Genomic DNA, 27,927 nt, shown 5'->3' on the forward strand with positions numbered 1-27,927 from the left:
TTAGGAAAACGCTTTCCGTGCCCAGTGACAAGGCCTTACTGCGCTGTACAGTCACCTGTGAATTTTCACTAGCGCTGAAGAGTAGGCTTTTCCATGGTGAGAGCTGCTCTATGATTATCTGTCGACCCGGACCGAGCTGAAGAGCATAATAAGGCAGCCAAGACCAAAGAGGAAGCACAGACTTATTTTTCTCCCATGGATCTGACACCCCCACCATTAGCTTTGAAGCTGTTAAAATGAATTCTGGAAAACTATTATTTCCTTCAGGTCCAGCACTTTCTTCTTTTAATCTGACAGTTTTTCTCGCGAAAAGTCTTATTTTGGCAAAGTGGGCAGCAGATATGACAAAGGAAGAGAGAAGACTAACAAAAAGAAAACGGTCTAAGCCTTAAGGAGCTTACAGTCCATCTACCTGGGAAGGTAGCAGCCATGTCCCAAACACCAGATCTGGTCCAATCGCTCCACTCATAAGCCCAATACATTTCAGGAGAAACAGAGTAAAAATGCTAAGGGAAGTGATCAAAATTAGGCGGGCTTCAAGAGGAGACAGTCCATGAAGAGGTTAAGTCCCAGAGAGACCCCTGAAGGACGTGAGGGGCCCAACAGCAGGCAAGAGAGGGCTTCCCAAGTGGGACCAGAACCCCACCAAGGCGGGAAACTGAAAAAGAGGGGCTGTGGTGGGAGAAAAGCTCCTGTGACGAGCGACCTTTAACTCACAAGCCACCCTGGTCTCGTGCGTAGGGAAATGGGTGTTGAAAGGCAGAGCTGACATTCCCGTGAGTTTATGCAGGGATTAGGAGAAGCTGTCTTAGGAGGTATGCAGAGGAGTCACACAGGCCAGGAGGCTATTTTAATCTGAGCACTTCTTTAAAAAAAAAACAAGCAGTCAGTGTTACCCACTATTTCCCTTCCAGCTCATGCCTTTCTGTTTCGTAACCAGCTATGAGCAAAACATAGCTGCCAAGCCTAGCTCTCTCCTTCATTTCTAAACACTCTCCAAATGCTTGCCTGCCTACAAGGAGGTCTGGCCAATACGCATCATCTCAGAAAGCTTCAGCCACAGCCCGTCCAGCAACGTGTGCCCACAGCTCACCTTTCAGGTTCTTCAAGCGGTTGGTTATGGAAGCATCTCCCCATCACTGCTACACACACTGCAAAGTCCTTGCTGATTCCAGGACAAACATTCCTGGTTCATTTTTATTTTATTTTATTTTTTGCATGCGTTTTTGGTTTTTTTCTTTTAATATTTTAATAAACCAGTATTATCATATTTAGGTCAAAACCGTACCACAATAACCCCCCCAAACACCTTATTGAATAGAACTGCTTATATACCATTTATTTGTATAAAAACAGGATACTAGTAATTATTAATACTGCTAATAATGATACAAGTGAGACTAAAAAACGTGCTGGAGTATCTTAACAGCCAAAATTAGAAATCTGTTTCTCTCTTTTATGTCAATGAAGGGTACTTATTAATGAGTAGACTGAAAAGCACAAAATAAAACAAAGAACCTTTTAAAATTAAAAATCAATTTTTACAACGAAAGTATTCATCGTACGCAGTTTTTAAATATTAGGGTCTCCTAGCAAGAGATACAACGAAGTTAGTCTTGAGCAGGATTAAGATGCAAGGTAAGCAGACAATGGCATTAGCCGACCATATCCAGGTACTCCCAAATATAGAATAAATGGCAGAAATTATTTTTTAGGTCTAAGAGAAAAGAGGTAGATAGCAATATACACCCTATTAGAGAAAACTGGATGCATCTGACAGAAAAGCTGTCAGTATATGAACTAAAGATGAAAAGAAGAAGTAGCCTTCCTCCTGGGAAAGTGCCAGTATCCAGCTATATCTGGAATCCAAGGAACAATCTCAGTCCTCCCTTCTTCTGACAGCAGCCAAACTCTACATTCAAGGGTCCTCACCTGCTGCTTCCCAGCCCGAGTGCCCCTTCCGTGGTTCCCACCTCATGTTAGCGGGTGGCACTGTGCTATGACTAATTTGGACATCTACCTCCACCCACTCTGGGACTGGAGAGTACAGAAAGAGAGACTTAATTCACTTTTTATATCCCCCAGAATCTAATACAGTACCTGTCTGGCATTATTACTCATTCAGGACAAATTGAAAATTCCTTGGTTACATGAATATTTCTAGACTGCTAGGATGCAAAACTTGATAAAAATCACCAAGAATTATTCTTTAAATGCAGTATCAACAGCTTATAGAAAACACTCTTAATGATGATACGCTGACTACTACATTTTTCCTTTTACTTAACACAGCAAATCTCAAACTTTTTGGTCTAACACCTTTACACTCTATTGAGTATCTCGAGGAAACTGTATTTTTGAGAGATTTCAAAATGTTTACTTATTTATTTATTTTAAAATAACAATAGGCTTAAATAACAATATTTAACAATTAAATATACTCTTACGAAAAATGATTGTATTTCCACAAAAAGCAGTGAAAACAGAGGCAACGTTTTACATTTTTGCAAATCTCCTTAGGATGAGACTCCGTAGAAGACAGCTGGATTCTCACATCTGCTTCTCTACACTCAATATGTTACAGTACATTCTTTTGGTTACAGTATATGAAAAAAAATCGAACCTCACACAGATATATAACTGGGAAAGGAAAGATTATGTGAATAGTCTTTCTGATAACTGTGGATATGCTTTTTTTTTTTTTTTTTTTTAACATCTTTATTGGGGTATAATTGCTTTACAATAGTGTGTTTGGATATGCTTTTTGATCCTACACCAAAACCCAACATGTGACTGATTCTTAAAGGTCGTTTGCACAATGTTAACCTAAAATCTTATCAATGATCTTTTGGACTCTTGTACATTAAAATCTGTTGGTCTGTCTTGGCCTTTGAATGGATCTTCCACCCATGATTTTGTCATGCATTGGTTAGATGGAAAATATTCACTCACTAAGTTTTGCAGATCTTCCAAATATTAACACAGTTAACTATACAATTAAAAAAAAATAATCACATTCATTAATATCACCACACATCTCACAACAAGAGCCTGTGTACGTACAGAAGCTGTCAAACTCAGAGTGGTGGGTACAAGTTTTTCAAAATTCTAATTATTTACTTGAAAGCTCCAATCTTGCATTGGCAAAATACTATCAGCTGGTTTGCCTTGAAATGGCAGGCTCACTGCATTTGTTCATTTTCAAGAAAATGTCCACCGATTACCCAAGTGAGTGAACACAGTTTATCAGTTATTCTCCCAAATAAAAATGGTGTTCCATGAAAGAAGCAGCTAGTTAAGCTTCTAACTTCAACAAACAATGCGTGTCCTTTGGTGTGCACCAGAAGTCTTTCATGATGCTTCCCGTTTCATCATAACGAACACTGAAAAGACAGGAACTCAAGGGTCGGGATCTGATGAAATTAATAATGGGGCCCACAAACCAGCTGTGAGAAGCACTGATTATTATACATTATGAACTTCAGAAAATACTGGAGGCTAACTAACTAGGAAGATTGACTTGTTTCCTGTTTTGTAATACTTGCTCCCCTGTTCGTTTACATACACTTCTTCCTCACTCCAGCCCATCAATGTGAAATATTATATTTGTGTTGAAGAAACGAGACATTTACGCATGTAACCTGCTTAAGAACTACGACGCTGTTACACAGAGAAGTTCACAAGAAGAGAATGGACGCTGATTGCATCCATATTAATGGAAAACAAAGTAAAGTCTGGAGCCACTTTCTGAAGTCACGGAGACTGGGATTAACTTGGGGGTCACTGTCCAATAAACAGTCACTGGAATAAATTCTAAAAAATATACTGGAGGCTCAAATTCAAAAGGTCCCTAATCTAGAAAACGCCAGGTTAATCCTTCAATTAGTAACAATAGCTAACATGTTAAGTACTTTCTATCTGTTCTGGGTGCTCTTACAGTATTATCTCATTTCTATGTATTAATTCATTTAATTCATATTTTGATATTTATCAGAGCACTAGTAGTGTTATTCACAGAAATTCAGATCTTACTCTCTCTTGTGTTTAAAACATAGTTACTAAGAAAGTTTCTGCCTGATGTATAGCATTGCCTAATTAACACAGCAGGTCTGGGCAAAACCAGGGTAGCCTTCAATTAAAGAAGGAAAATCAAGACCAAGGACAGTGTAAATCCCAGCAAGGTCAGATAAAGGATACTACATATGCAATAAGAAACCAAAGACGGAAGTCATATCCCAGGATAATGCAAGACACATCTATGCACACCTCTGTCCTTGCCTCAGGGTTTTTACCTATATTACCTTAAATTTAGGTATCACATATTTGTATGACAAACAGAAGCAAAATAATACTAGTTATCACTTATGAAGTGCTCTCTATACATTATTTCATTCTTCCATGACAACTCTATGAGGCAACGGCTCCACTTAACAGATAATAATAACAGGAGTAACTGCAACATCAATAAAGAAGCTCACATGTACGCTGAACATTAACTATGTAGCAGGCATTTCGAGCGAATCCAACTCCATACACTGTCTTACCTAACCTTAAGGATGACCCTGGAAAGTAGGTGCTATTATTACCTGTACAGATAAGGAAACTGAAGCTAAGAGAGTTTATGAAATTACCCAAGATTACACAGCTAACAGGTTGGAAAAAGCAGGATTCAAACTCAAGTTTAGTTAACTCCAAAGTCAGAGCTCCCAGCCACACTCCATATGGCAGAGTGATTTTACTGAACCAAAATTACACAACTAATTATAAACAGAACCACTATGAGAAGCCATATCCTTTTCCTTAATTCACTTCTTTGTTTGTTTCAAGCATCAAAAGTAAGACAAAATAATCAAAAAGTGTTTTTCTTAAAGTTTGAAAATCATGTTAAAAGAGAAAACCCATCAAAGTTAAAGGTCAACTTATATAACATTGTCAAAATGGCAAAATTATAAAGATGGTTGCCAGGTATTAGGAATGGTGGGGGGAGAAGGGAGGGAGTAGAATCTTTGCGATGATGGAATAGATCTGCAAAGCTACATATGCAATAGAACGTCACAGAGCTATTCACACACTATACTAATGTCCCCCAAGTCTGGATTCTGATGTTACACTGGAGTTCTATACCATACCTCCTAGGAGTAGGTGAGTGAGTGAAAGGTACATGGGAACACTCTGTAGGATCTTGCAAATTCCTATGAATCTAAAAAATTATAAGTTGTTTAAAGTCAAAAGAAGAGGTTAACTGAGTGGTGTATTACAGATAGACTAGGGGTAAGAAAGAAAACCAGACATGAGAAAAGTTGAATAAATAACAGATTTCCTCAGAATACACTGTAGACAGGTGAATAAGTAGCTGAAGAAAAAATGCCACGAGATTCAATGAATTAACTCAAGTCACACATTCCTTTTTTTCTCTGTATTTACTAGGGATCTCTGGAGTGGGATCATCCTTTTCGAGACATCCTTAGCTGTGATGCATACTACCAAAAACAAACAAACGAAAAACTCACCATCCTCACCATCCTCACAACCAAGAAGGAAGAATTTCTCTGTGCCCCTAACGTAAATAATATACATATTTCGAAACAGCTGAGTTTAATCCCCATTATTCTACAAATCTTTGCTTTGGAATATGAAAAAATAGTCCCAGAAGCCAAATTACAACAATGATGGTAAGCCACTGTGTTTATTCCTTGAGTTAAAAAAAAATAGAAAGAAATTCATTGTATATGAAATCTAATACAAAAGAAACCAATGTAACAAAGCAGTATCCATGGCAACTACAACTTAATATTTCAGTCCTCTTCAGCTGCAGTGGATTAAATAAAATGACAAGATGTTCCCTTTGAAAAGTAACCCGTTACCATGGAAACGTTTTAGTCTAAGAAGTAAACAGGGAATGGACAGAAAGGAGCAGGGAGCCTGCAAGTGAATATCAGAAAGGGAGCAGCATCTATGCAAAGACGATGAGGCGGCAGCTGGCCAGACGAGGAAGCTTCTGGAGAAGAGCAAGTCGGCTGGAGACAGGGGCCGCCCGGCAGAACCACTCCTTCCCCCCAAGAGAGGGGACGGTGTGAGGAAGGCACGGGTCTGTGAATGTTCGCTTAAGACCCCCCAAGTATCTTTATGTGATCACGGTGACTGCTTATGACAAGAACCTGCATCTACAGAGAAAGAAAAGGGGCAAGGACATGCGGTCCTGGGGAGAAGACACAAGGGGGTAGAACAGAGGTCTTGTACAGGGAGCCGGCGTGGCTACTTCCCATCACAATCCACACCCAGAACGTAATGGCAGGGTGGCCTCTGGCCCATTCCCCAAAGGCTGGGACCAGTAACTCTCGAGTCAGACCCTGCCCCTGTGGCTGCTGCCATGGGTGAATGAAATCACATGCAATCTCCCTTTACCTGTCCTTCAGATCGCAAGGCTCGATGGCAGATCGTTCTTATCTTTTCCATAGGGTGGCAAGTTAAGCAGGAAGGTGGACAGAGATCAACAGAAAGAAGATTCTAGAAACTCTGTTTACTAGCTCATTCAGAAGTGACCACAGAAATAACAGACTGGGGGTCCAGAATGAGATACACCAAATTTTAGGAAAATCAAAAGGCAATATACCAGAATCACTTCTTTTTACAAGGGTGGTGGGCAGGAGTGAAAGTCAGACTGATAACAAGGAAACCCAGAATGGCAGGCTGGGTTTCTCAGATTTCTCCAGCATGGACAGGTATTTCTAAAACAGTCTTTTCAGTAAGTGTGAAATTTCCTTGAAGTCTGACATAGCTTCTTAAAAATCCAAGTAAATTTTGTATTCTACTCCGTAACATATTCCCATTCATTTTAAGGTAGAAAAAAATTTCCCTAGATCTGAGTAAAACCACTGTGCTCTGCCTATCCTCGGGATGCCCCATGATTTGGGCACCCCGCCGCGGCCGGGAGCGAGAACTTGATATACACACCTGAGTCTAGATGCTCAGTTGCCTGGGGGAGAGCACAGACTTCAGAGTCAAAGGAACCTGGATTAAAACCTTGGTCAGTACCAAGGTTCTGTCAGCTCTAAGTGCGATCTTGAGGACTCAATTCAACCTCTCTGAGCCCATCTATGAAATCAAGTTCATAATGGCTACTCTGCAAGACAGCTATAAAAATAAAAGATGATCTATGGAAAGCAAGGCACAGTGCCTGTCACACAGTAGTCATCACTATTAATAGCTCCAAGCACTGCCAGGAGCGAGAACAGGAAGTAAGTCCTCTGTTATGAGTTCCCAAAACACCACCTACCTCTCCTTCAGCCTCTTGTCACAGGCATGATTTTATATGTAATTTGTGTAATTATTTCTGTCCATGGCTATCCTGACCAAAAGCACCCTGTGGGCAGGAACCAAGTCTGATATTAGCTCACCACTACTTCCCAGAGCCCCCTGGCACTCACTAAAGGTATTTTAAATGAATAAACGACTCCAAGATTTTAACTCATCTACCATTTTGCCATAAATAACAACTAAGTGCTTTATTGAAAAGTCAAGTCACCTGTGACAGAAGGCTACCCGCCCCCACCCCCCACCCCCGCAAAGCAAATTCATCTGAAACAAGCTTGATAAACTGCCCAGAAGGAACAAAACTCAGGATTCATTCAAAGTAAAAGAAAAAGTTAATCAGTCAACATGTGGAAGAGTTAACGTTCCAAATTCATACACAAATGCAAAGGTCAGGACAGGAATTCATTAAATTCCAGAATCATAATATTCTAAATTTTCTCTGACGGAAGGTTCCTCAGAGGCCATCTGATCCCAGCCTTCTAGCTTAATAGAAGAAACCAAGGCCGAGGAGATAAAGGTGCTCTTTCAAGGGGTCGCAGTGAGTTAATTATAAAGGATCTCAAGCCTCTCTCCTTTCAGTAGAGTCCCCCTGAATATAATGCAGAGTCCAGAACCAAGAATTTAGGCACTAGCTAAGGAATAAGAAAAATTTCCAGGCTGACACTAGGAGTCAGTAAATATGGCCTCTATAAAATAATATGCAGCATCAGAAAATAACTGGTAAAAAAATTTTTTAAAATAATACATGGGAAAGGATCTAGTTTCAAAGCACTACGATGACCTCGTTCCACTGCCTGAAGTTCTTCTTTGCCTGATCTCCCCCACCCCCATCATGTAGTAACATGCAGCACATCTGCCCAGGGCACATAACTCCATCCCACCTCAGGCTCCTCATGGGTTTTACTGTCATCACCTGCTGCAAAGAAGAAAACAGTTGTAAGGACCATACCCAACACACACACACACACACACACACACACACACACACACACACACACACACGACAGTTTAGGAAACAAATTTATTTTTAAAATCCCACCTCAGTTTATAAAGCAGCAGTATTCACAGGTTAAGCCAATTTCCCGACCAAAAATGTTGCTGGCTTTCCATACATGGATATCAAACTTCATAATACACAGGAATGGAGTGTCCCCAGAAAAACAGGGGCTTTGGACCAAGCAAGTATGTCTATGATGCACATCTAAACGTCTCTTTGTTCCCAGTGGGAAGTCTCTGGGAAATGCTTTTTTTAAAAAAAGGACCATCACAACAGGATAGAAAGCCCAGAGGTAAACCTACCTATGGGTTTATTAGCACCTATAGGACCATTAGCACCTATGGTCAACTAATCTAGGACAAAGGAGGCAAGGATATACAACGGAGAAAAGACAGTCTCTTCAATAAGTGGTGCTGGGAAAGCTGGACAGCTACATGTAAAAGAATGAAATTAGAACACTCCCTAACACCATACACAAAAATAAACTCAAAGTGGATTAGAGACCTAAATGTAAGACCCGACACTATAAAACTCTTAGAGGAAAACATAGGAAGAACACTCTTTGATATAAATCACAGCAAGATCTTTTTTGACCCACCTCCTAGAGTAATGGAAATAAAAACAAAAACAAACAAGTGGGACCTAATGAAACTTAAAGGCTTTTGCACAGCAAAGGAGACTATAAACAAGACAAAAACACAACCCTCAGAGTGGGAGAAAATATTTGCAAACGAATCAACAGACAAAGGATTAATCTCCAAAATATACAAGCAGCTCTTGCAGCTCAATATCAAAAAAACAAACAAACCCAATCCAAAAATGGGCAGAAGACCGAAACAGACATTTCTCCAAAGAAGACATACAGATTGCCAACAAACCCGTGAAAGGATGCTCAACATCACTAATCATTAGAGAAATGCACATCAAAACTACAATGCGGTATCACCTCACACCGGTCATAATGGCCAGCATCAAAAAGTCTACAAACAATAAATGCTGGAGAGGGTGTGGAGAAAAGGGAACCCTCTTGCACTGTTGGTGGGAATGTAAACTGATACAGCCACTATGGAGAACAGTATGGAGGTTCCTTAAAAAACTAAAAATAGAATTACCATATGACCCAGCAATGCCACTACTGGGCATATACCCAGAGAAAACCATAATTCAAAAAGACACATGCACCCCAATGTTCATTGCAGCACTACTTACAATAGCCAGGTCATGGAAGCAACCTAAATGCCCATCGACAGACGAAGGGATAAAGAAGATGTGGCACATATATACAATGGATTATTACTCAGCCATAAAAAGGAACAAAATTGGGTCATTTGTAGAGCCGTGGATGGATCTAGAGACTGTCATACAGAGTGAAGTAAGTCAGAAAGAGAAAAACAAATATCGTATATTAACACATATATGTGGAACCTAGAAAAATGGTACAGATGAACCGGTTTGCAGGGCAGAAATTGAGACACAGATGTAGAGAACAAACGTATAGACACCAAGGGAGGAAAGTGGCGGGGGTGTGATGAATTGGGAGATTGGGATTGACATGTATACACTAATATGTATAAAACGGATAACTAATAAGAACCTGCTGTATAAATAAGTAAATAAAATTAAATTTTTTAAAAAAAGGGCCATCACCTTATTCCTATTCACAGTGGTGGTGTGACTATGGGGAGCGGTCAGGAGCGGGAGGGGGAGGAGGCAGCAAAGGTGGTGGCAGCTGTGGTAGCAACACAAGCATTAACGTACACATACTCATCCCACTGTATCAGACACATACTCATCCCACTGTATTAGAGAGACTGGCAAGAAAAGAACAACATTTAATGCATACACCAAATGTTACACGACATGGAAGTAAAGCTTTTTAAAAAACTTTAAGAACTGTAAAGAAAAATATAAACACCCCAAAAGCATAAGAAGAATGCTGGCCAAACATATTGGCCACTAATTTAATTACCATAATTCCTAAGACTGTCTTAGATGAACAGGTTGACCAAAAAATAGAGATGTTGTTAAGATAACTACACCTACATAAGACTGTAGACTTGGACTTTGAATTCATAACAGTAATACACTGATAAACTATGTGCCAGGCACTTTCATATCATTCTCTTCCAATCTTTCTAACAACTGTGAGAAATATTCACCCCCATATGACCCATGAGAAAACAGAGGTTCAGAGAAAGGAAGGAACTTATCCAACATCACAGCTTGTCCAATGTCACTTATTAAGTAGAATTTGAACCATATCATCTAGCTCCAAATCTAGTTTTCTCTCTTACCACAGATGCCACTCATTTAATTCAACCTATTTATGCCAGAGGCCCATTGGTCAGACACTCTCCTGGGAACTGAGCGCATGGTCTGTGCTCCAGAGGCTTAAAGTCCAATAAGGAGGACAATCAATCAAATCGTCACAAATAAATGCACAGCTCAAAGAACTCTGATAGAAGGTCTAATTATCCCAACTAAATTAAAACGAACTGTTTCAGCTTAGATCCAAAGTATCACAGACCATACATGTAAGAGACTAGATTCGTTTTCTTTCAGATTTGCTTTAAAGAAATGTTCAACGACCTGTCGCCCACCCTGTCAGAAACTGCTCAATACAGACGGCCGTCAGCTTGGGAGGAGGTGCACAAATGCACAAATAATTTCAAATCTCCCCTTACCCCGTATTTTCTATTTTCTCTCTCGTTTTGTCAGATTGTTGTTTCACAGCTTTAGAATGAACGTCTTTCTGGTGGAAGGACGACTTAGTCCAGTAATGACCAAAAATTAAAACAAAAGCGGAAAACGAATTCAGAAGGAAGAAGGATCAGGACCAATGAACAACCGAAGAATCACAGACATGGTGAATATCAGGTTGTAGGTGTATCGGTGTGTTTCAGTTAATTCTTAAGCTAACACACCAGACAAGAGTCTAGGAAGTGGTCAACGGCAGGGGTACGTTATGAGTGGATTCCCAGACTCTGCAAAATTTATGTTGACAGAAGAACACTTTAAATGTAAGGGTCAACCTCAGATTCTGACTCAAGATGCTGGTGTAACGACAAGAAAAGCTAATAACAGGATAATATTTGGGGGAGCTTTTACTTTTACATTCTTTTGGAAACACACACTGTCTCTCTTCACCAGCATTTCCTGACACTCTTGAAGCCCAGCAGGAGGGGAACAAGAAGCCACAATGAAGCTAATCATCCTCTTTCCGACGTCCACGCCACCCGGGCCCTAGACAACATCCCCAAACAAGGGAACGACTTCCTGTGTGTGGCACCTTTACCTCTACCACCGCCAGACAAGCCTGGAAGCCCCAGAGCGGAAGGCGGCTGGTCAGCAAATAACCTTCCAAAAATATTTTCCTAAAACGGGAAAATGTAGTACAAATGCATGGCACGTAAGATAAAGCTCTAGTGACTCACTTTAGTGGATCTGAAACATAGGAACTCGGCTCTTAACAACAAAGGGTCCCCACAGATCCCGGTGGCAACTACAAGTCCTCGCCGTCCAATCAGGTGGCTGCAGGCGAGCTCCACAGACCACCAGCCAGCCAAGCGAGAGGACTCGGCCAGAGTTGATTCAGCCACCGGTACTGCCTCCTGTTCACATCTGATTTGCCAAATGTAAAAAAAGTTTAAGAAGAATTAAAGATTCTACAACAGAAAGGCAGTTCCACAACTGTTTTCCTAACAAGTATTCCCGACTCAAACGGTGGGCTTCTGAAACGAGGCAGAAACTTGAGTCCTGCAGGGCTCCCATCAAGGGCTGTGGCGTCCAGCTCCTGCAGTCTAGAGAAAGGGTGACCTCACACTCACAGGAGACGAGCCAGAAGGAAGAGTAAAGGTGCTTCTAAGTGAGGTGAAAGATGGCAAGTTCCAGCAGCAGTGTTACGTGGCGTGGGGAAAAGTAAAAGTGGTTATCTGCCCCCAACTCCCAAAGGCAATGTTCAAATAAATGTGACCAAATGGGGAGGACAGCCCTCACAGAAATGGAAAAGAGAATTAAAAATCGTAGGTAATAAGTGCAATAACCCTAAATTATCCCCATATAATTCACCTCCTTAATCACAATCCCCAAATCGAACCTTCCAGAAGCCAGATTATACTTCAGTAACATTTTCGGTGGCTATAATTCATCGTTAGCCTTCCTAAACTTTGCGCCAGAATCAGGGGCCTCCTCGAACAGGAGTTAACCATGCCCAGCTCCGTAGTCATATACAACGAAGGGCTCACGTGAAGAACTTCTCCCTCTATCATCAGCGTACAGTAAATTTCTTCCCTATCCTCTGAGAGTTTCTCACTTGCACATTCTTCCATATTGTATGCTTCCTTTCATCCTCACAAAGACACAAAACTTAAGCGTCACTTCAAAATTTTTTCCAACTTCTATCAGAAGAAAAAAGGGGAGAGGAAACAAAAAGGGGCAATCAATATAATTCAAAAACTTCTCTTAATATCTACTTGGGGAAGAATTCAACTTGTCCTAAATCTGCATATTATGATTGGCTCCCTAAGTTAACTATGTTGAGAGCCATCTGTCTGAGCCCAGTCTGCAAACAGGACACACAAAAAGCATAACTGCCCCTCACAGAAAAGACTGGTGTCCGGTCCCATCAAGCAGTGGGCACAAAACCTGGCCTTGCAGACGCCTCCACCCTCTCAGGCATCAACTCCTCCTGTCACTCCTCTCCTGCAGAACTCGCAAGTCACACAACAAAATACACGTACACAACAAATGGCACCTTTTGCTAAAACAAACAGAACGAAGGAAAAAACCTGAAACCTCAACTTCTAACACAAATGTCACGGCAAACAATTTTTCGTTTTTAATTGCCAAGAAATTTTCCATAAGCTCCAAAAGACAGGATGGACTTGGAAGCAATAGAAAATGATGTGACATAACCTTTCATTTCTTAAAAAATCCATTTTAAGGTGATATTGTTGCAACCATAATCCATAACTGTTCCCTGCATAGGTCAAGACGTATGCACTATTTCAGGCTTCAGAAAAAGATCACAAGAATTATAATTTGCTCTGGCAAACAGGCTCTCAATCAAAACAAGTTCCACCCACCTTCAAAGCAACCAATAGCTGCCCACCTACCACCCTTCCTAAATCGTCCAAACAGAGCCGCTCGGGGGCCCAGGCATCCCGACCAGCCCCACGCAGCCCGGCAGCCTACAGGTTTGCTCTGCAGGTGTCTGAAGGCAAACAGGCTCGGCACCGGCACCCAGAAAGACTCGGGTTGAAACTGCACCCGGAGAGGAAGAGGTGAGGGAAAGGGGAAGAGGACAGGGACCAGAGGGACCACGACGCTCTGCGTTTGCTTAATGCATCTCTGAGTATACCCCGTTCCATTCTCAGCTCTGATCTCACGCTGTGCACCACCACCTACACGGCCAGCCAGGGCTGAATTCAAGGCTCGCAGGAACATGCACTATGAATGATGAAATGGTTCATGAACATCCTCAGAAGTGAGAGAGCGCAGCAAAACCATCACACTCTTTCAGTGAGGCCGGAGGAAGACAGCCTACCTGCAGGGGCTGAATGCATGGTCCATGCCTAACAGAGGCCCTGGTGAGTGTAGCTGCGCCCTGCGCCTCCGCTTACTGTGCAAACTCTGCCCTTTCTACTCTAGCAACTCAAAATGGAGGCACATGCCGTCTGAGAGACCTCGCAGAGCTCGCACTGAGCTTGTGCTGTGACCTAAGCCTTCACGCAGGACGCAGAAACTCCCCCTCACACTGACAGGACTGAGCATGTGCTGTGACCCTCCCTCATCCATACACTGTCTCTCAACGCAATCAATCTCAACCCTGCTGTTTCCGTAAATAAAGCCCAGCCAACAGACGAGGCAGCTTCTCCCCGCATACCAAGCTAGTGTGCAGGGAAGTGGGGCTGCAGAAAGGGGATCCCAGACGGCCAACATCAGGGAACTCGCAGGCCGAGCCACTGAGAGGCTGCAGACAGATGCCCTGCTCTGTCAAGACAACAGCAAGTTCTGTTTTGTCTTTTTAAAAATTAAATAAATAAATAAATAATGTTTTAAACAGAGAGATCATCAAGAAGGAACAGAATGAAAAAACACAGATATGAATGACTATACATAGGATTAGCGAACAGGAATACTGCAGTCTATTTAAAAACACAGCAGTAGCTACCTAAGGGAAGCAAGCCCGCAAATTTCTTTTTGAAAACTTTAAACGTTTGGAAAACGGTCACACGAACAATCCTGGCAAAGTTATGGAGTACTGGGTATCACTGCAGCCACAAACACAGTGTGGACGATGTAGCAAGCAGAGTGTCTAAAGAATACTGGATTTTAGGCAAAGAGCTTAATCTCCCTTCGATAAGAAGCTCTAAAATCACTTAAATAATAAATAAAAACATCTCCTAAAGAGATACTAACCCAATCAGAGGTGTATAGCATAAGGAATGTACTCCTAACAATAAAAAGGGCATGAAAGTTCAAATCAAGAGGCCAAAGAGCAAGCACCCTGCCAACAAATACCCAAGGCACCTAAAAAAAAATCTCAGTTTAGAACTCTAGGCAATTCTCTGTAACACTGTCCATGAAGCTAAATTCATTTAAAAATTTAATCGGAAGCAGTTTCTAAAGCCACATGAGCAAGACCACACCATCCTAGTCATACTGAGCACTACAAACTGTTCATACTGCCCAAGTACCAGCCAACACATCTTCTGTCAAAATCCTTAAAAACACATTTTATGCTCTCTCCCCCAACCTCCACCTCCAACAAAAGGCAAGCTGGTCTGTCAGCCATATAAGAAATCCTAGTTCTGGATGTGTATGTGGGCTTAGTTTCCATTTGCAAACCAAGAAATGATTCTGTATAGTTATAATTCAAAAAGAAAAGGAAGACCACGAAACTCCCCCAAATTTACAAAGGACAAGAGAGGGTAGGAAAGAGCAGTGCCAATTCTGTTTCCCACAAGTGTAACGGAATGAGAAGAAATTAAAACCTGCTTAGAAGGATACTCAGCGTCCTCAAGATTCCTAAAGTAAACGCAGGACCTATTCCACTTCCTTGGAGCCCGGTTATGCTTTCAGATCAACTAAATTGAGACTATGATTAAATAAAAAACTCTCATCATGCTAAAAAATGTAATTTACACAAGAAATGCCAAATGCACTTAAACAGGTTTCACCTTTGACCCAGCACATGAAGCAAGCATCGTGTGGTTGGAATACCATCTTCCCGGCTGGTACGTAAGACAACACGTCCCCAGACGTGTGTGACTAGAAACAGCCCAGAGAAAAAGACTTTCTAAAAACAAGAGCAACTGAACTAGAACATAGCAGCAAATAGCACGAATATGACCACCAAACCGTTTCCTTCAAAAGTGCATTAAAAAAAAAAAAAAAAAAAAAAAAACCACCAGAAGCGAGATGACGAAGGGAGGGTCATCGTTTGGAAAGAGCTGGAATGAGACGCACATGTGTGCCGCCGCTGTGGCTCTAAGGCCTACCACCTTAAGAAGTCCACCTGTGGCAAATGTGGCTCCCCTGCCACGTGAAAGAGAAAGCGTAGCGGGAGTGCTAAAGCTGAAAGACGAAACACCACCGGGACTGGTCGAATGAGGCACCTAAAAACTGTATACCGCAGATTCAGGCATGCATTCCGTGAAGGAACAACACCTAAACCCAAGAGGGCAGCTGTTGCAACATCCAGCTCCTCTTAAGGATTTCAACAATTAGTCACGCAAAAAATGTTCTGGTTTAAAAAAACAAAACAAAACAAACCAAAACCACCAAGCCCTTTCACACGTAAATAGCTTACTTGGCGTACTCAGCATAAAATAATAATTTAATAAATTCATCTTTACTCTGAAAAACCACAGTAACTGTTCCATGGAGTACAGCATAAAACTGGTTATTGGGATAGCAAGTCAACAAATGGGGACTATAATCTCAGTCCCACAAAATGCCCTGAGTGACACTAAGGGCAAGTTACCAACAGCCTATGGCCTGTTCTCTGTGATACTGGATCCCAGTTGTGACCCCGGCCTACTGCAACACTCTCTTCATTGTCTTTGCTGACACTGTCTCCTCACAGCTGTCCTTTACATACCACTTGGACAGACACCCCTTCTCCCGTGACCCCTCAGTGGCAGCACACCCCGGAGCTCACTCCCAAGGCCTCTTCTCTTCCACGTGGAGAACGCATCCTCTCTAGCACAGCTCCAGCCAGCCCCTCTCTGGAGACGCCTCTTTCCTAGGAGCAGCTTGGAAACCTCAGACAGCCCTGCTGTCCTCCTGCTGCACCTCGGCTCGCCGCACCCTTCTCTGGGGTGCCGCAACTCTCTTAAGAGATGTTAAGCTCCTTAGGGTCAAGGAGAGTATCAAAATCACCTTTATTGGAACCCCCCCAACTCTCCTGTTTTGTACTTCCAAAAAAAAATCTGATGCACCAAGAGCATAATGTCACTTACACATAATTTATACGTAAAAGAATTACATAAGCTAAATCTAATCATGAGGAAACATCAAACAAACCAAATTGAATAATATTTGAAAATATACTCTTCGAAAATGTCAATATCATGGGGGAAAAAAACAAATAAAAGGTTAGGAAACATATTATGAAAACAAAGAGAGGCAAAGGATATTAAAGCAATACAACAACTAAACACCAATGCATGATCATGGGGGGGAATTACTATGAAGGTCAGTATTAGAAAAACTGGCAAAACCTGAGTGTGGACTGTGTTAGACTACATGGTATTACCTCGATGTTAACTCTCCTGATTTTGATAACCATACTATGGTTATGTAAGAGAATGTCCTTGTTCTTGGACATTTAAATATTTAGGAGAAAAGAAGCTTGATATCTGCAATCCATTCCTAAATGGTTCAGGAAAGGAAAATACTACAGAGAATTTAAGCAAAGATGGCAAACACAGAAAATAAGGGGCAAAAACAGAGATAAAAAAGCAAATCTGTAATAAGGTTTAAAAGATAATTAAATAATACTACATAAACTAAAATCAATGCAAATAAAATAATAAAGCAAATATGGCAAAATGTGAACAACTGGTGAAATGGATGGAAGATACACGAGAGTTCTATGCACTAACCCTGTAACTCTTTTTTAAGTTATGTACATGAAATTCCAAACTAAAAAATTTTCAATATATGAAACAAAAAATATTTATACTAGCCTTCAATCATCAATCTTCATGGAATCTGGAGACCAGACACACCAGTGGCAATGAGTGACCTGCCTGCCCACCTGCTTCCATAGGGCTCAAATCCCCAAACTGAATCCACTTAAGACCCAGCTAGCTCTAAATTCAACCCAACCTCAGAGTAAGCGATCAGCCCTCCTCCTCATCAGAGAAAATCAAGGAGCTCTAAAACCTGAAAATTAAGTGAGCCAGTGTGCCACTTTTAACCATACATTTCAATTCTAGAAACGGGCTCTGTTTCCCCAGACCAGTCCTTGTCTTGAGCTGAGGACACCTTGGAACTTTACTCGGTACTTACAGGCCTCCAAGACCCAGGACTTATTTTTTCCACTGGTTGTCTTGAACACTAGATGCTTCCTTACTGAACAACCTGCCTGGACCTCATTCCTGCCACCATGTTGCCCTAACTTGTCATTTGGCTGCCGGCAGGGATTTGCATGCAACTTGCACGTGGGTTGCCCTAGTGCTTCCTTCTGAGGCCTACTGCTAGGTCTCCCCAGAAGGCCGGTGATCCTGGTACATCTACATGGCCTCTGGATCCTAGACCTCCCTCTCTCCTCCAATTACTCCTTAGTGAACAACAAGTGAAGGATTAAAACTTCCAAATACATTAAAGGGGAGCTGAGCAGGTGAAATGCATATATTATACTAATAGATTCTTTCTAAAATTATAAAGGTTTATTATATAAAAGCCAACTGAATAATCACTCTGCCACTATAATACTTAATGTTTAGTGAGCAGAAAATTTATGTTTATCAAAGGTAAAGTAAGAGCTGCAACATGGAAATTTCCTGGATTTAATTTTGAAGTGTTTCCTACTCTCCAGAAATAGAAAAATGTTTTATTTACTAACAAGAAGTTATAACGGGGCTTCCCTGGTGGCGCAGTGGTTAAGAATCCGTCTGCCGATGCAGGGGACACAGGTTCGAGCCCTGGTCCGGGAAGATCCCACATGCCGTGGAGCAACTAAGCCCATGCACCACAACTACTGAGCCTGCGCTCTAGAGCCCATGAGCCACAACTACTGAAGCATGCATGCCTAGAGCCCATGCTCCACAACAAGAGAAGCCACTGCGATAAGAAGCCCGCGCACCGCGATGAAGAGTAGCCCCTGCTCGCTGCAACTAGAGGAAGCCCGCGCGCAGCAATGAAGACCCAACGCAGCCAAAAATAAATAAATAAAATAATTTTTTAAAAAAGAAGTTATAAAACAAAATTAGCAATGAAATGTTAACATTCAGGAAACTCTAGAGAAAAACACTCACTGGAAAAAAGATATTCTATTTGACTTTTAATTAGTACTAACTTCCCTTCGAGAGAAAAGGTTTCAGAAACAGCTTGTTTAAATGTTACTTCGAAATTGTCCCTGGTGTGTGCAAATGGAACTGAGCTTTATATTTATAATGATCTTACATCCAGTAAGCATGCTGATTTATCTTACCAGTTCTAACCATTTGTTCACATATTTTCTCAGATTTTCTATGGTAAAAATTATTGCACCACCTTTAATAAAGGTTCATTTCTTCATTCCCGATCCTCATATATTTTCATGTCTTAATGGTCATGGGAACCTTTCTACTGTCTCTGATTTTACAGAGAGTATTTCCAACACTCTGCCTTTAAATACGGTGTTTGCTGCAGGTTTTCAGTAAGTATTCGTCAGAATAAGGAAGCTGCACTCTACAGTTAACTTGCTAAGAACCCCCCACCCTGCAAGTACTGAATGGGTGTTGAATTTTATCAAGTGCTTTTTCTACATCAAGATGACTGTATATACTTTCTTCTTCAATGTTAAAAAATGGTAAAATGTTAACAGATAAATTACCATTAAACCATTCATGTATTCTATAAACCCAACTTGAACAAGTATATTTTTAATGCTTTGCCAGATTCCATTTCCCAATGTTTTATTTAAACATTTTAAATGCATGTTCCTAAGTAAAACTGACCTATAAATCTTACTTTTCAATCTGGTTTTGGAATAAAGGTTTTACTTGCCTCATAAAATAACTTGGGGAACCTATACCTTCTTTCTCTGTTTTCTAGAACGGTGGTAGAATTCACCTGTAAAGCGTGAGTCTGGTTTTCTTCTTTTTGTCCTAATGAGAAGAAAAGGAAATGTCCTGTACAAATTACGAAAACTGCCTTTAAAGGGAGAAGGCATGCTCTTTTTACCCACTTCCTCTTTCTTCCAGCCTTCAATATGGATGTTACGGCTACCATTCCATCACCTGCTTGAGCACAAGGTCACGGCTGAAGTTAAGGGTACAGAGGTGGCCCCTGGTATCTGCAGAGCCCAATACCAGCCTAGGACTGCTTCCTTTGAAACTTTGCTTATATGAGAGAGAAATGAAAGTTCTATTTCGTTCAAGCCTATTATATCGTCTCTTCCTGACAGTTCTAGCCCTGAAGTTCTTAAATGTGTATCTTACCATTTATTTTACCTGATTCAAGTTGAAGACACATAGTTTCCTCCAACATTTTGTAATTTTTGACAGTGAGCTCAGCATTCAAAGATATTTTACCTGTATATACCCTACAGGTTCTTGAATGAGGGTGTGTCCTTCCTCCAAGATTGTACATGTTTCTGTCAGGTATCCAGGGCAGCTCACTGGCACAAGACATTCTTTTTTTTTTTTTTTTCCTTTTCTGCGGTACGCGGGCCTCTCACTGTTGTGGCCTCTCCCGTTGCGGAGCACAGGCTCCGGACGTGCAGGCTCAGTGGCCATGGCTCAATGGGCCCAGCCGCTCCGCGGCATGTGGGATCTTCCTGGACCGGGGCACGAACCCGTGTCCCCTGCATCAGCAGGCGGACTCTCAACCGCTGCGCCACCAGGGAAGCCCGAAACCACTTTTTATATTATGGTCTCATCCTGGAGTTCTTGTATTTTTCTTCTTTTATGTATAATAAATTTATTTATTTGTTTGTTTGCTTGTTTTTGACAGCATCAGGTCTTCGCTGCTGCGCGCGGGCTTTCTCTAGTTGCGGCGAGCGGGGGCTACTCTTCATTGCGGTGTTCGGGCTTCTCACTGCGGTGGTTTCTCCTGTTGTGGAGCACGGGCTCTAGGCACACGGGCTTCAGTAGTTGTGGCGCGCAGGCTCAGTACTTGTGGGTCGCAGGCTCAGTAGTTGTGGCGCATGCGCTTAGTTGCTCCGCGGCATGTGGGATCTTCCCGGACCAGGGCTCGAACCCGTGTCCCCTGCATTGGCGGGCGGATTCTTAACCACTGCGCCACCAGGGAAGTCCCTCTCGTATTTTTCAAGAGTGCCAATTCAATCCCCAATTGTCTTGGGGGCAAGGCCCAAAGTTATGAGTTATAAGGGGAGTTCTCCTTCTATTCCTCCTCTTCCTTTTTTGGTCTGGAGTACCAAACACAGACAGGTCTCCCTGTCATTTTCTTCTAGTTCCAGATATGTTACCTAGTTCACCCTTCCACCAAAAGAATAGGCCTTCGATGATCCTAACTTTATACAGGCTCTCAGCTCCAGCTCCCTAAATCCTTGAGATCAGGACCCCATCTCCTGTACCTGGTGCGTGTTAAAACCAAAGACACCATGTGAAGAAGATGAGCAAATGGCCCGACCCCTCTCACCGCAGGCTGCTGAACTTTTCAGTTTCTCTTAATTCTTGCGAGCTCAGCTCTGCATTTCAAAGATTTGTTGTATTTTATTCAGTATTTGTACATGTTTACTGGCAAACGGTTTTTGGAATTATCAAATCTGGGTTTTGGTCCTATCTTACTAAAGCTCTTTCATCTTCAGTCAGCTGTGTTTCCAAATATACACGTACTCTCAACTGTCTCCAGTACTTGCCATCACAGGTAAATGTTCTGAGAGTGCAAATGTGATGACAGAGGAAAAGTGAACAAGAAAATGTTCGTATCCAGCTCTAGCTTCTCACCCCCAAAAGCTATATATACAAAGACAATGAGTTGTGATGAGTAGAAAAGTTGACTTCACTAAAACAGAAGTGAATTTTGAAATGTCTCAAATCCAAATTAACTGAGATAAGGGAGATCTAGATTGTCACTTTACAGCCGAAGTATAAATATCTATGTTGAAAAAAGATGGTCACAATGTTATTTGACCATGTTATTTAAATAATGGAAAACCCACAGATGTTCAATACTATGAGGACAGATAAATTATGAGACATCCATATGATGGTGTATACAGGGTGCTCATTACAAATGTTTGTAAAACGTTTAATGACACGGTACTATGTTCAAAACAGAAGATGAACGAATAGAGGAATGCGTGATTATTTGTACGTTATGTATAAACAATATTTTAATTATGATCTTAAAACATACACATATACCTATACAGGTGCACAAAGATGTATATTCAAGGAAAAACACAAATATAGGTTATAGAATATTATTATAACAGTTTGCTTCTTTAATTTTTGAATTTGTCAAGTTATTTTCTGGTAAGCACGTGTTTTTCTCTTCATTAGAAAGACTAAAAGTTATTTTCTAACACAGCCAGAAGAAAATATGTTGTATATGAATCGATCTACGATGAAATCATAGAAGTTAAGAGCACAAGGTTTTGAGTCAAACAGGGTTGGGATTTCCTGTTTACTAACCTTAGGCAGCTATTTAATATAATATCGATTTTCCTTTTCCTCATTTATAAAATAAAGAGCTTCAATGAGCTTTAACGGGAATTAAAAAACTAAACAATCCAGGACAGAGTAAGCATTCACTTCATGGTAGTAGTAGTTGTTATCGCATACGTCTTGAACAGATGATGTTATAAATTTGATTCCTTGAGGTGGCACTAAGAAATATCAACAGATAAACCTACTAAAAATACAGCTTAAGATGTCAAAACCCATCCATGTGTGGGAGAGAGCAGAGTCTGGGATAGGAAATTGGAAGTAAAGATATTAAGGACAATGAGATGAGGTTTTCTACTGTTAAAGGTGAGAATTACAAATAAGGAAAAAGGGAAAAATACTTGCAGGAACCTTGTATTATTGGATTAGAGTTGGAAAATTTGGTGTGAACTCATGGATACACATACACACAGATATGGAAGTAGATGTAAAAGTGTGCATTACCTCCCTTCCCCTCAGCCCCCAAGCTCTGTTCATGCAGAAGGCCTGAGAACAGTGATACAAAGTAATGAGCAGACCGAGCACCAGATCTGGGTTCCTAAGTATCATTCTCCAAAATTTGGCACAATCTGACCTCAAAATGGTAGTAACAGATTATAAACAACTGGATAAAACTAGCAGCCATTAGTGCACCCTGCCATAGATACATGAATAATTCGAAGTTTGATGAGGAAGAAAGCATCTACAGGGTCTCAAAACAACCACCTACAGAATGGTCATTAAGGGACGTGTGGACACGGGTGGGGGTGGGGCGGTGCACTGGGAGACTGGGAGTGGCATACGTGCACGACCAGGTGTAAAACGGACAGCTGGTGGGAACCTGCCGTACAGCACAGGGAGCTCAGCTCGGTGCTCTGTGGTGACCTAGATGGGGTATATATACCTACATGTATATATATATAGCTGATTCACTCTGTTGTACAGCAGAGACTAACACAGCATTGTAAAGCAACTATAACCCGATTTAAAAAAAAAATTATAAAAGGAAAAAGAGAAATTGTACAATCGCAAAGCCTGGCAGACACCACCCTATTCAATGCATCACCGTGAACATTACCAGCAGTGGAACAAACTAGAATTGTGTAGCACCTAACGGATGCAGGAAAAAGAACACATGACTTTTGTACTGTCCCTGTCGAAGATAGACGATATAAATGCAATGATAAGAAAACATCATAAATGCAAACTGAGGGACAGTCTACAAAATAATTAGCCTATATAATCTTCCAAAGTACCAATGTCATGAAGTGAAGGAAAGACTGAGAAACTTTTACAGATTGAAGGAGACTAAACACACATATGACAGCCAAATACATAATGCTGAACTGGATTCCTTTTGCTATAAAACTTGAGTGGGGTCTGAGAATTCCAGGGCAATAATACTTACTTGGTAATTTCCTGATTTTGAAGGCTATATTGTGGTTATGAAAGAAAAATGCCCCTGTTCACAGGAAATACATGAAGTATTAGAGTGTGATATAGCCTCATGGCGACAACTTATTTTCAAATGGTTCAGTTAAGCAAAGATCTTCTAGTGTACTGGCAACCGTTCTGTATGGTCAAGACTGTTTCAAAACAAAGTAAGGAAAGATGAATCATACAAGTAAAACACTCAGCGCAGTGCCAGGTGCACAGTGCTCACTAACTATAGCTATCATTAGTAACATTATTGCCACTGTCATGGGGGAGATTATATATATAAATTCTTGCAAGTGCCTCGGTTCATGATTACTTCTAAATATAAGGATAATAATACATAAGCCTCAATATCGCTTTAAAAAAAAAAAAAAACCTGCTTCCTGGAAGAAGAAAAGCGGAGAGCGCACAGGTGAATTCAGGTGATCACAGGTGACCAGGGACATTCTCTCCTGGGTAAGACAGAAGATGAGATCTGAGCCCTCAACTTGTTTTCCACCTGATTAAACAAGAGAAGGCTCATGTTCAAGAAGCAAAGAACCAAGAATATAATCAGATTTTTCATGCTGCAGACCAAGCCTCTGATGAGGCCACTGACGCTTATATAAAACTAGTATTAGAGTGCGGGATTGCTCCGAAGACCATCAGGTCTTCGCTGCTGCGCGCGGGCTTTCTCTAGTTGCGGCGAGCGGAAGCTACTCTTCATTGCGGTGTGTGGGCTTCTCATTGCAGTGGCTTCTCTTGTTGTGGAGCATGGGCTCTAGGCACGCGGGCTTCAGTAGTTGTGGCTCGTGGGCTCAGTAGTTGTGGCATGTGGGATCCGCATGCATCTGCAGCATGTGGGATCTTCCTGGACCAGGGCTCGAGCCCATGTCCCCCTGCCTTGGCAGGCAGATTCTTAACCACTGCGCCCATTAGGGACCCAAGGAACTCTTATTTAGCAAAGGGAAACAAAGGGACTGGTTCCTGGTAAAATTCACTCTTAATTAATTTAAAAATAAAGGCACCTCCTCTCAAGTAGCCACTCTGCAAACTTGTTCTTACTGGGACTCCATTCACTATTACTTCCTTCTCCTCCTAACTCGCTGGCCTGAGGCAGAAAGGTAAGGAGAACTTTTCTAAGAAATGAAAGGTATAGACTCAGAAAAGGTCAAAGCACAATAAAAAAGGCACTGGCTAATAGGCCGAACCTGCAGAGGTGGAGGGATGGGAAGATGGCGGAAAGGACAACCAAAAACTCAGTAAACCCTCCACGCTACAAAGAGGACAGGCTCGTTTGCTATAAAAAGCCCAAACCTCTTTCTCAATAAAATTTTTTTTTCAATTTTGGTTCTGAAATTTTCAATAAAATATCCTGACTGTAGAAATGTGTTATTTCCCATCAACACTACTCACGTATTTATTTTAATTGTTGAGTCAGTTTCATCATGGTCAATGAAGAAATTTACCCTACATTTTAAGCAACCGTATATATTCAAGGAACTTTATAATTAATATTCCAAGCAGAGGCAAGAATCCCCAGTGCTCAGACTTCCACATGTCAGCAGAAACAACCAGATGGTTAATGATCTACCTGGTAGAATCAAGACATCTTGGGAAGTAGTTCATACTTTGCTTTTAGATTTAACATTTTACGGAGTTTTAAAAAAAAAAAAAGATACTTCTCAATCTCTTCTTCAAAAGAAAATTTATAATTATTTTTGCAATTCCCAAAAAGGAACAAAAAAACATGACAGTTTACAAAAGCTACCCTGTTTTTGTTTTCCCCATTTTTATTAAAGAGGAAAACACAGTCCAGGAAGTACAACCTTTACCCATGGACACAAAAATGAAGTGGGAGCAAAGAATCAGAACCCAGGCTGCCTGAGTCCAAAAGGGGAGATCTTTCCACGCTGTTGGTCTTAACAAAAGGATCAAGCAGTCAGATTAAACGGCCATGAGATACTAGACAAACAAAAAAGCAACAAGGAGAATAAAAGGATAGATGTAACCGGTCTCTATGCCCTGCTCTTTTTATAAGCTAGAACCAACCTACTTTATTTATTTATTGTTTTTTGTTTTTTTTTTGTGGTACGCGGGCCTCTCAATGTTGTGGCCTCTCCCCCTGCGGAGCACAGGCTCCGTACGCGCAGGCTCAGCAGCCATGGCTCACGGGCCCAGCCGCTCCGCGGCATGTGGGATCCTCCCAGACCGGGGCACGAACCCGCGTCCCCTGCATCGGCAGGCGGACTCTCAAGCACTGCGCCACCAGGGAAGCCCTATTTATTGTTTTGAACCAACCTACTTTAGTTCAACCAAGGATGCTGGTGTTTTGTTCATGTATAAGTTCATGTATAAGGATTACTGGCTTTATGTACTAAGACTTCTGAGCTGAAATTTGCTGACTTTATTTAAAGCTTCTCACTGGATTTTGGATCATACCCTTCAAAGAAAATGAGAACATGATGACATTACGTTCAGAGTATGCTGACTGCAGAAGTAAATTTGGAGTGAATCTTATTTATTGAGCAACAGCGAACACTCCCTGAGCGCAGAAACGTCAAAACAAATTCCAAAAGCAAAGCCCAATTACCAAAGGTTCAAGCCCTCTCTCACCTGCCAGTCCCTGTAGCCTGAATTCTACCTGAAGCTAGAAACATCTGCCCCCACATTTTTTGCCCAAGTTTTGTTCCTTAAATGTCGTGGGTGGCAGGAACACAGCATTACAACCCCTAAGCTAAGATCCTTAGGACCAGAAGATTTTCAGAATTGAGAAATTTTTGGATTTAGAAGGTACTACAGGGAATATACCAGGGTAATGCCACAGCAGTGTCTGAGCAATAATCCCTATTCTATCACATCGGTACCTTTGTAGTAAAAGCTGTGCAAATCCACACAAAGTGAACTGAATAAAGAATATAAAAAGTCTTACATCAGTTCAGGTCAAGTTTGACCTCAGGGTCAAATGAATTTCAGCACCCAACTTAGCATAAAAATGTTTTGATCCTCAGAGCTTTCAGATTTCAGAATTGAAAATAAGAGATTATGAACCTGTATTATTGTGGATGCTTTACTTATAGTAATGATCAGTGCTCTGAGTAGAAAAAAATAATTAATGAAATACAAATTTATACCTAATAACACCGAAGTAATTCTATGCCGACTATAAGAAATCCACCCTCTCCAAATTTTAAAGGCAATGGACCAAAGAATTCATAAAAGTCTGTTCCCCACTAGCACGCAAGGTAACACCATCAAAACCAAAAAGTTCTGGACAACCAGGTCCCTGATAAGGCACGATATTCAGAAATATAATAAATAAGTAGGTGGTGGCGGGGGGGGGGCGGGTAGGTAGCCAGATATTGGGGTTTTAAAAGGATCTGTGATAAATGTGAGAGGACAAAAAAACCCAATCATTCAGTGCCAGCTAAGATGCTAAAAAAATTATGGAAAATTACATAAGTCAACTTTTAACTACTATCAGAAAATTTGCGATGAGAAATAACTCCACCTTAAACTTCAGTTTTAATTGCTCAGTTAGAGTTCACACGTTATTTAAGGGGAAGGGAACAGTCATCAAAGTCTGGAGTCACAGAATCACCATTCTTTAACTTCCAGTGGTCTTACTGATCAACGCACCATCTCACGGGACTATTAGAACGGTCTGACATTCCTCCCCAGGTGACTCAGGGCAAAAAGAGTCAGCACACAGCACCACACAGCCACAGTTACATGCTAGTCTCACGCATCCAAAATGAGGGAGACCAGCTCATCACACTGCCCCATCCCTCACAGACCTGAAACAAAGACAGACACAGAGGTAAGTTCTGCAAGGGCATGCACCCAAGCATTCGAAGGGCAGGGCTGTGCATAAGCCAGGTGGAGAAAACACAGTTTTCTATACTCTGTTAAATCACGCACACAGTTTTGATAATTTGGGCAGCTATGGGAAGTGTGCACCAAACCCCAACCTTCAGAGGTAGAAAGTAGTGCTCATGGTGAAGCCAGTGAGCTTGGGCCACACTGGCTTTATCACTGCAAATTTTCACACTCACTCTGTGAGAAGTTTGAGACCTGCCACAAACTTACCACTAATAAGTAGACATTCAAATATCTGTTCACTTCAATTCATCCAACAACCCCCAAGCACAAGCTGGACACGGGGAACAGAGTCACAGAAATGAACAACGGGACTAAGGTCAAAGCACTAAAGAAGTGCTTCAGGATGCAGACCCTGTAAACACGCTGCTACAGGCATGTCTCTGTGTTGCTTTTTCGGGTGAGATAAATAATAATATATTCCTCTATCGCATGCCTAACCAACAGTTTAAAACAAAACTGATGGGAAGTATCACTCTGAATGACTACCAGTAA

The 27,927-nt window shown here is 41.4% G+C and overlaps 1 protein-coding gene and 1 pseudogene across 4 annotated transcripts in view; one reads left to right on the forward strand and one right to left on the reverse strand.

The window, feature by feature from the left end:
- The window catches only part of RERE (arginine-glutamic acid dipeptide repeats), a 429,896-nt gene that overhangs the window by 130,127 nt on the left and 271,842 nt on the right, over positions 1 to 27,927 (reverse strand). The window contains exon 1 of one of the 4 annotated variants that reach the window (XM_032610682.1): positions 13,857 to 14,336. The exons of the other annotated variants lie outside the window; for them this stretch is intronic. Coding sequence (XP_032466573.1) covers positions 13,857 to 13,882 — 26 coding nt within the window. The 5' untranslated portion in view covers positions 13,883 to 14,336. Of the gene's footprint in view, positions 1 to 13,856; positions 14,337 to 27,927 lie in introns of those variants that run through there. 4 annotated transcript variants of the gene reach the window in all.
- On the forward strand, positions 15,660 to 16,026 carry LOC116742815 (annotated as a pseudogene).

Source organism: Phocoena sinus, chromosome 1 (genome assembly GCF_008692025.1).
Source record: "Phocoena sinus isolate mPhoSin1 chromosome 1, mPhoSin1.pri, whole genome shotgun sequence".
In the NCBI taxonomy this organism is placed as follows: domain Eukaryota; kingdom Metazoa; phylum Chordata; class Mammalia; order Artiodactyla; family Phocoenidae; genus Phocoena; species Phocoena sinus.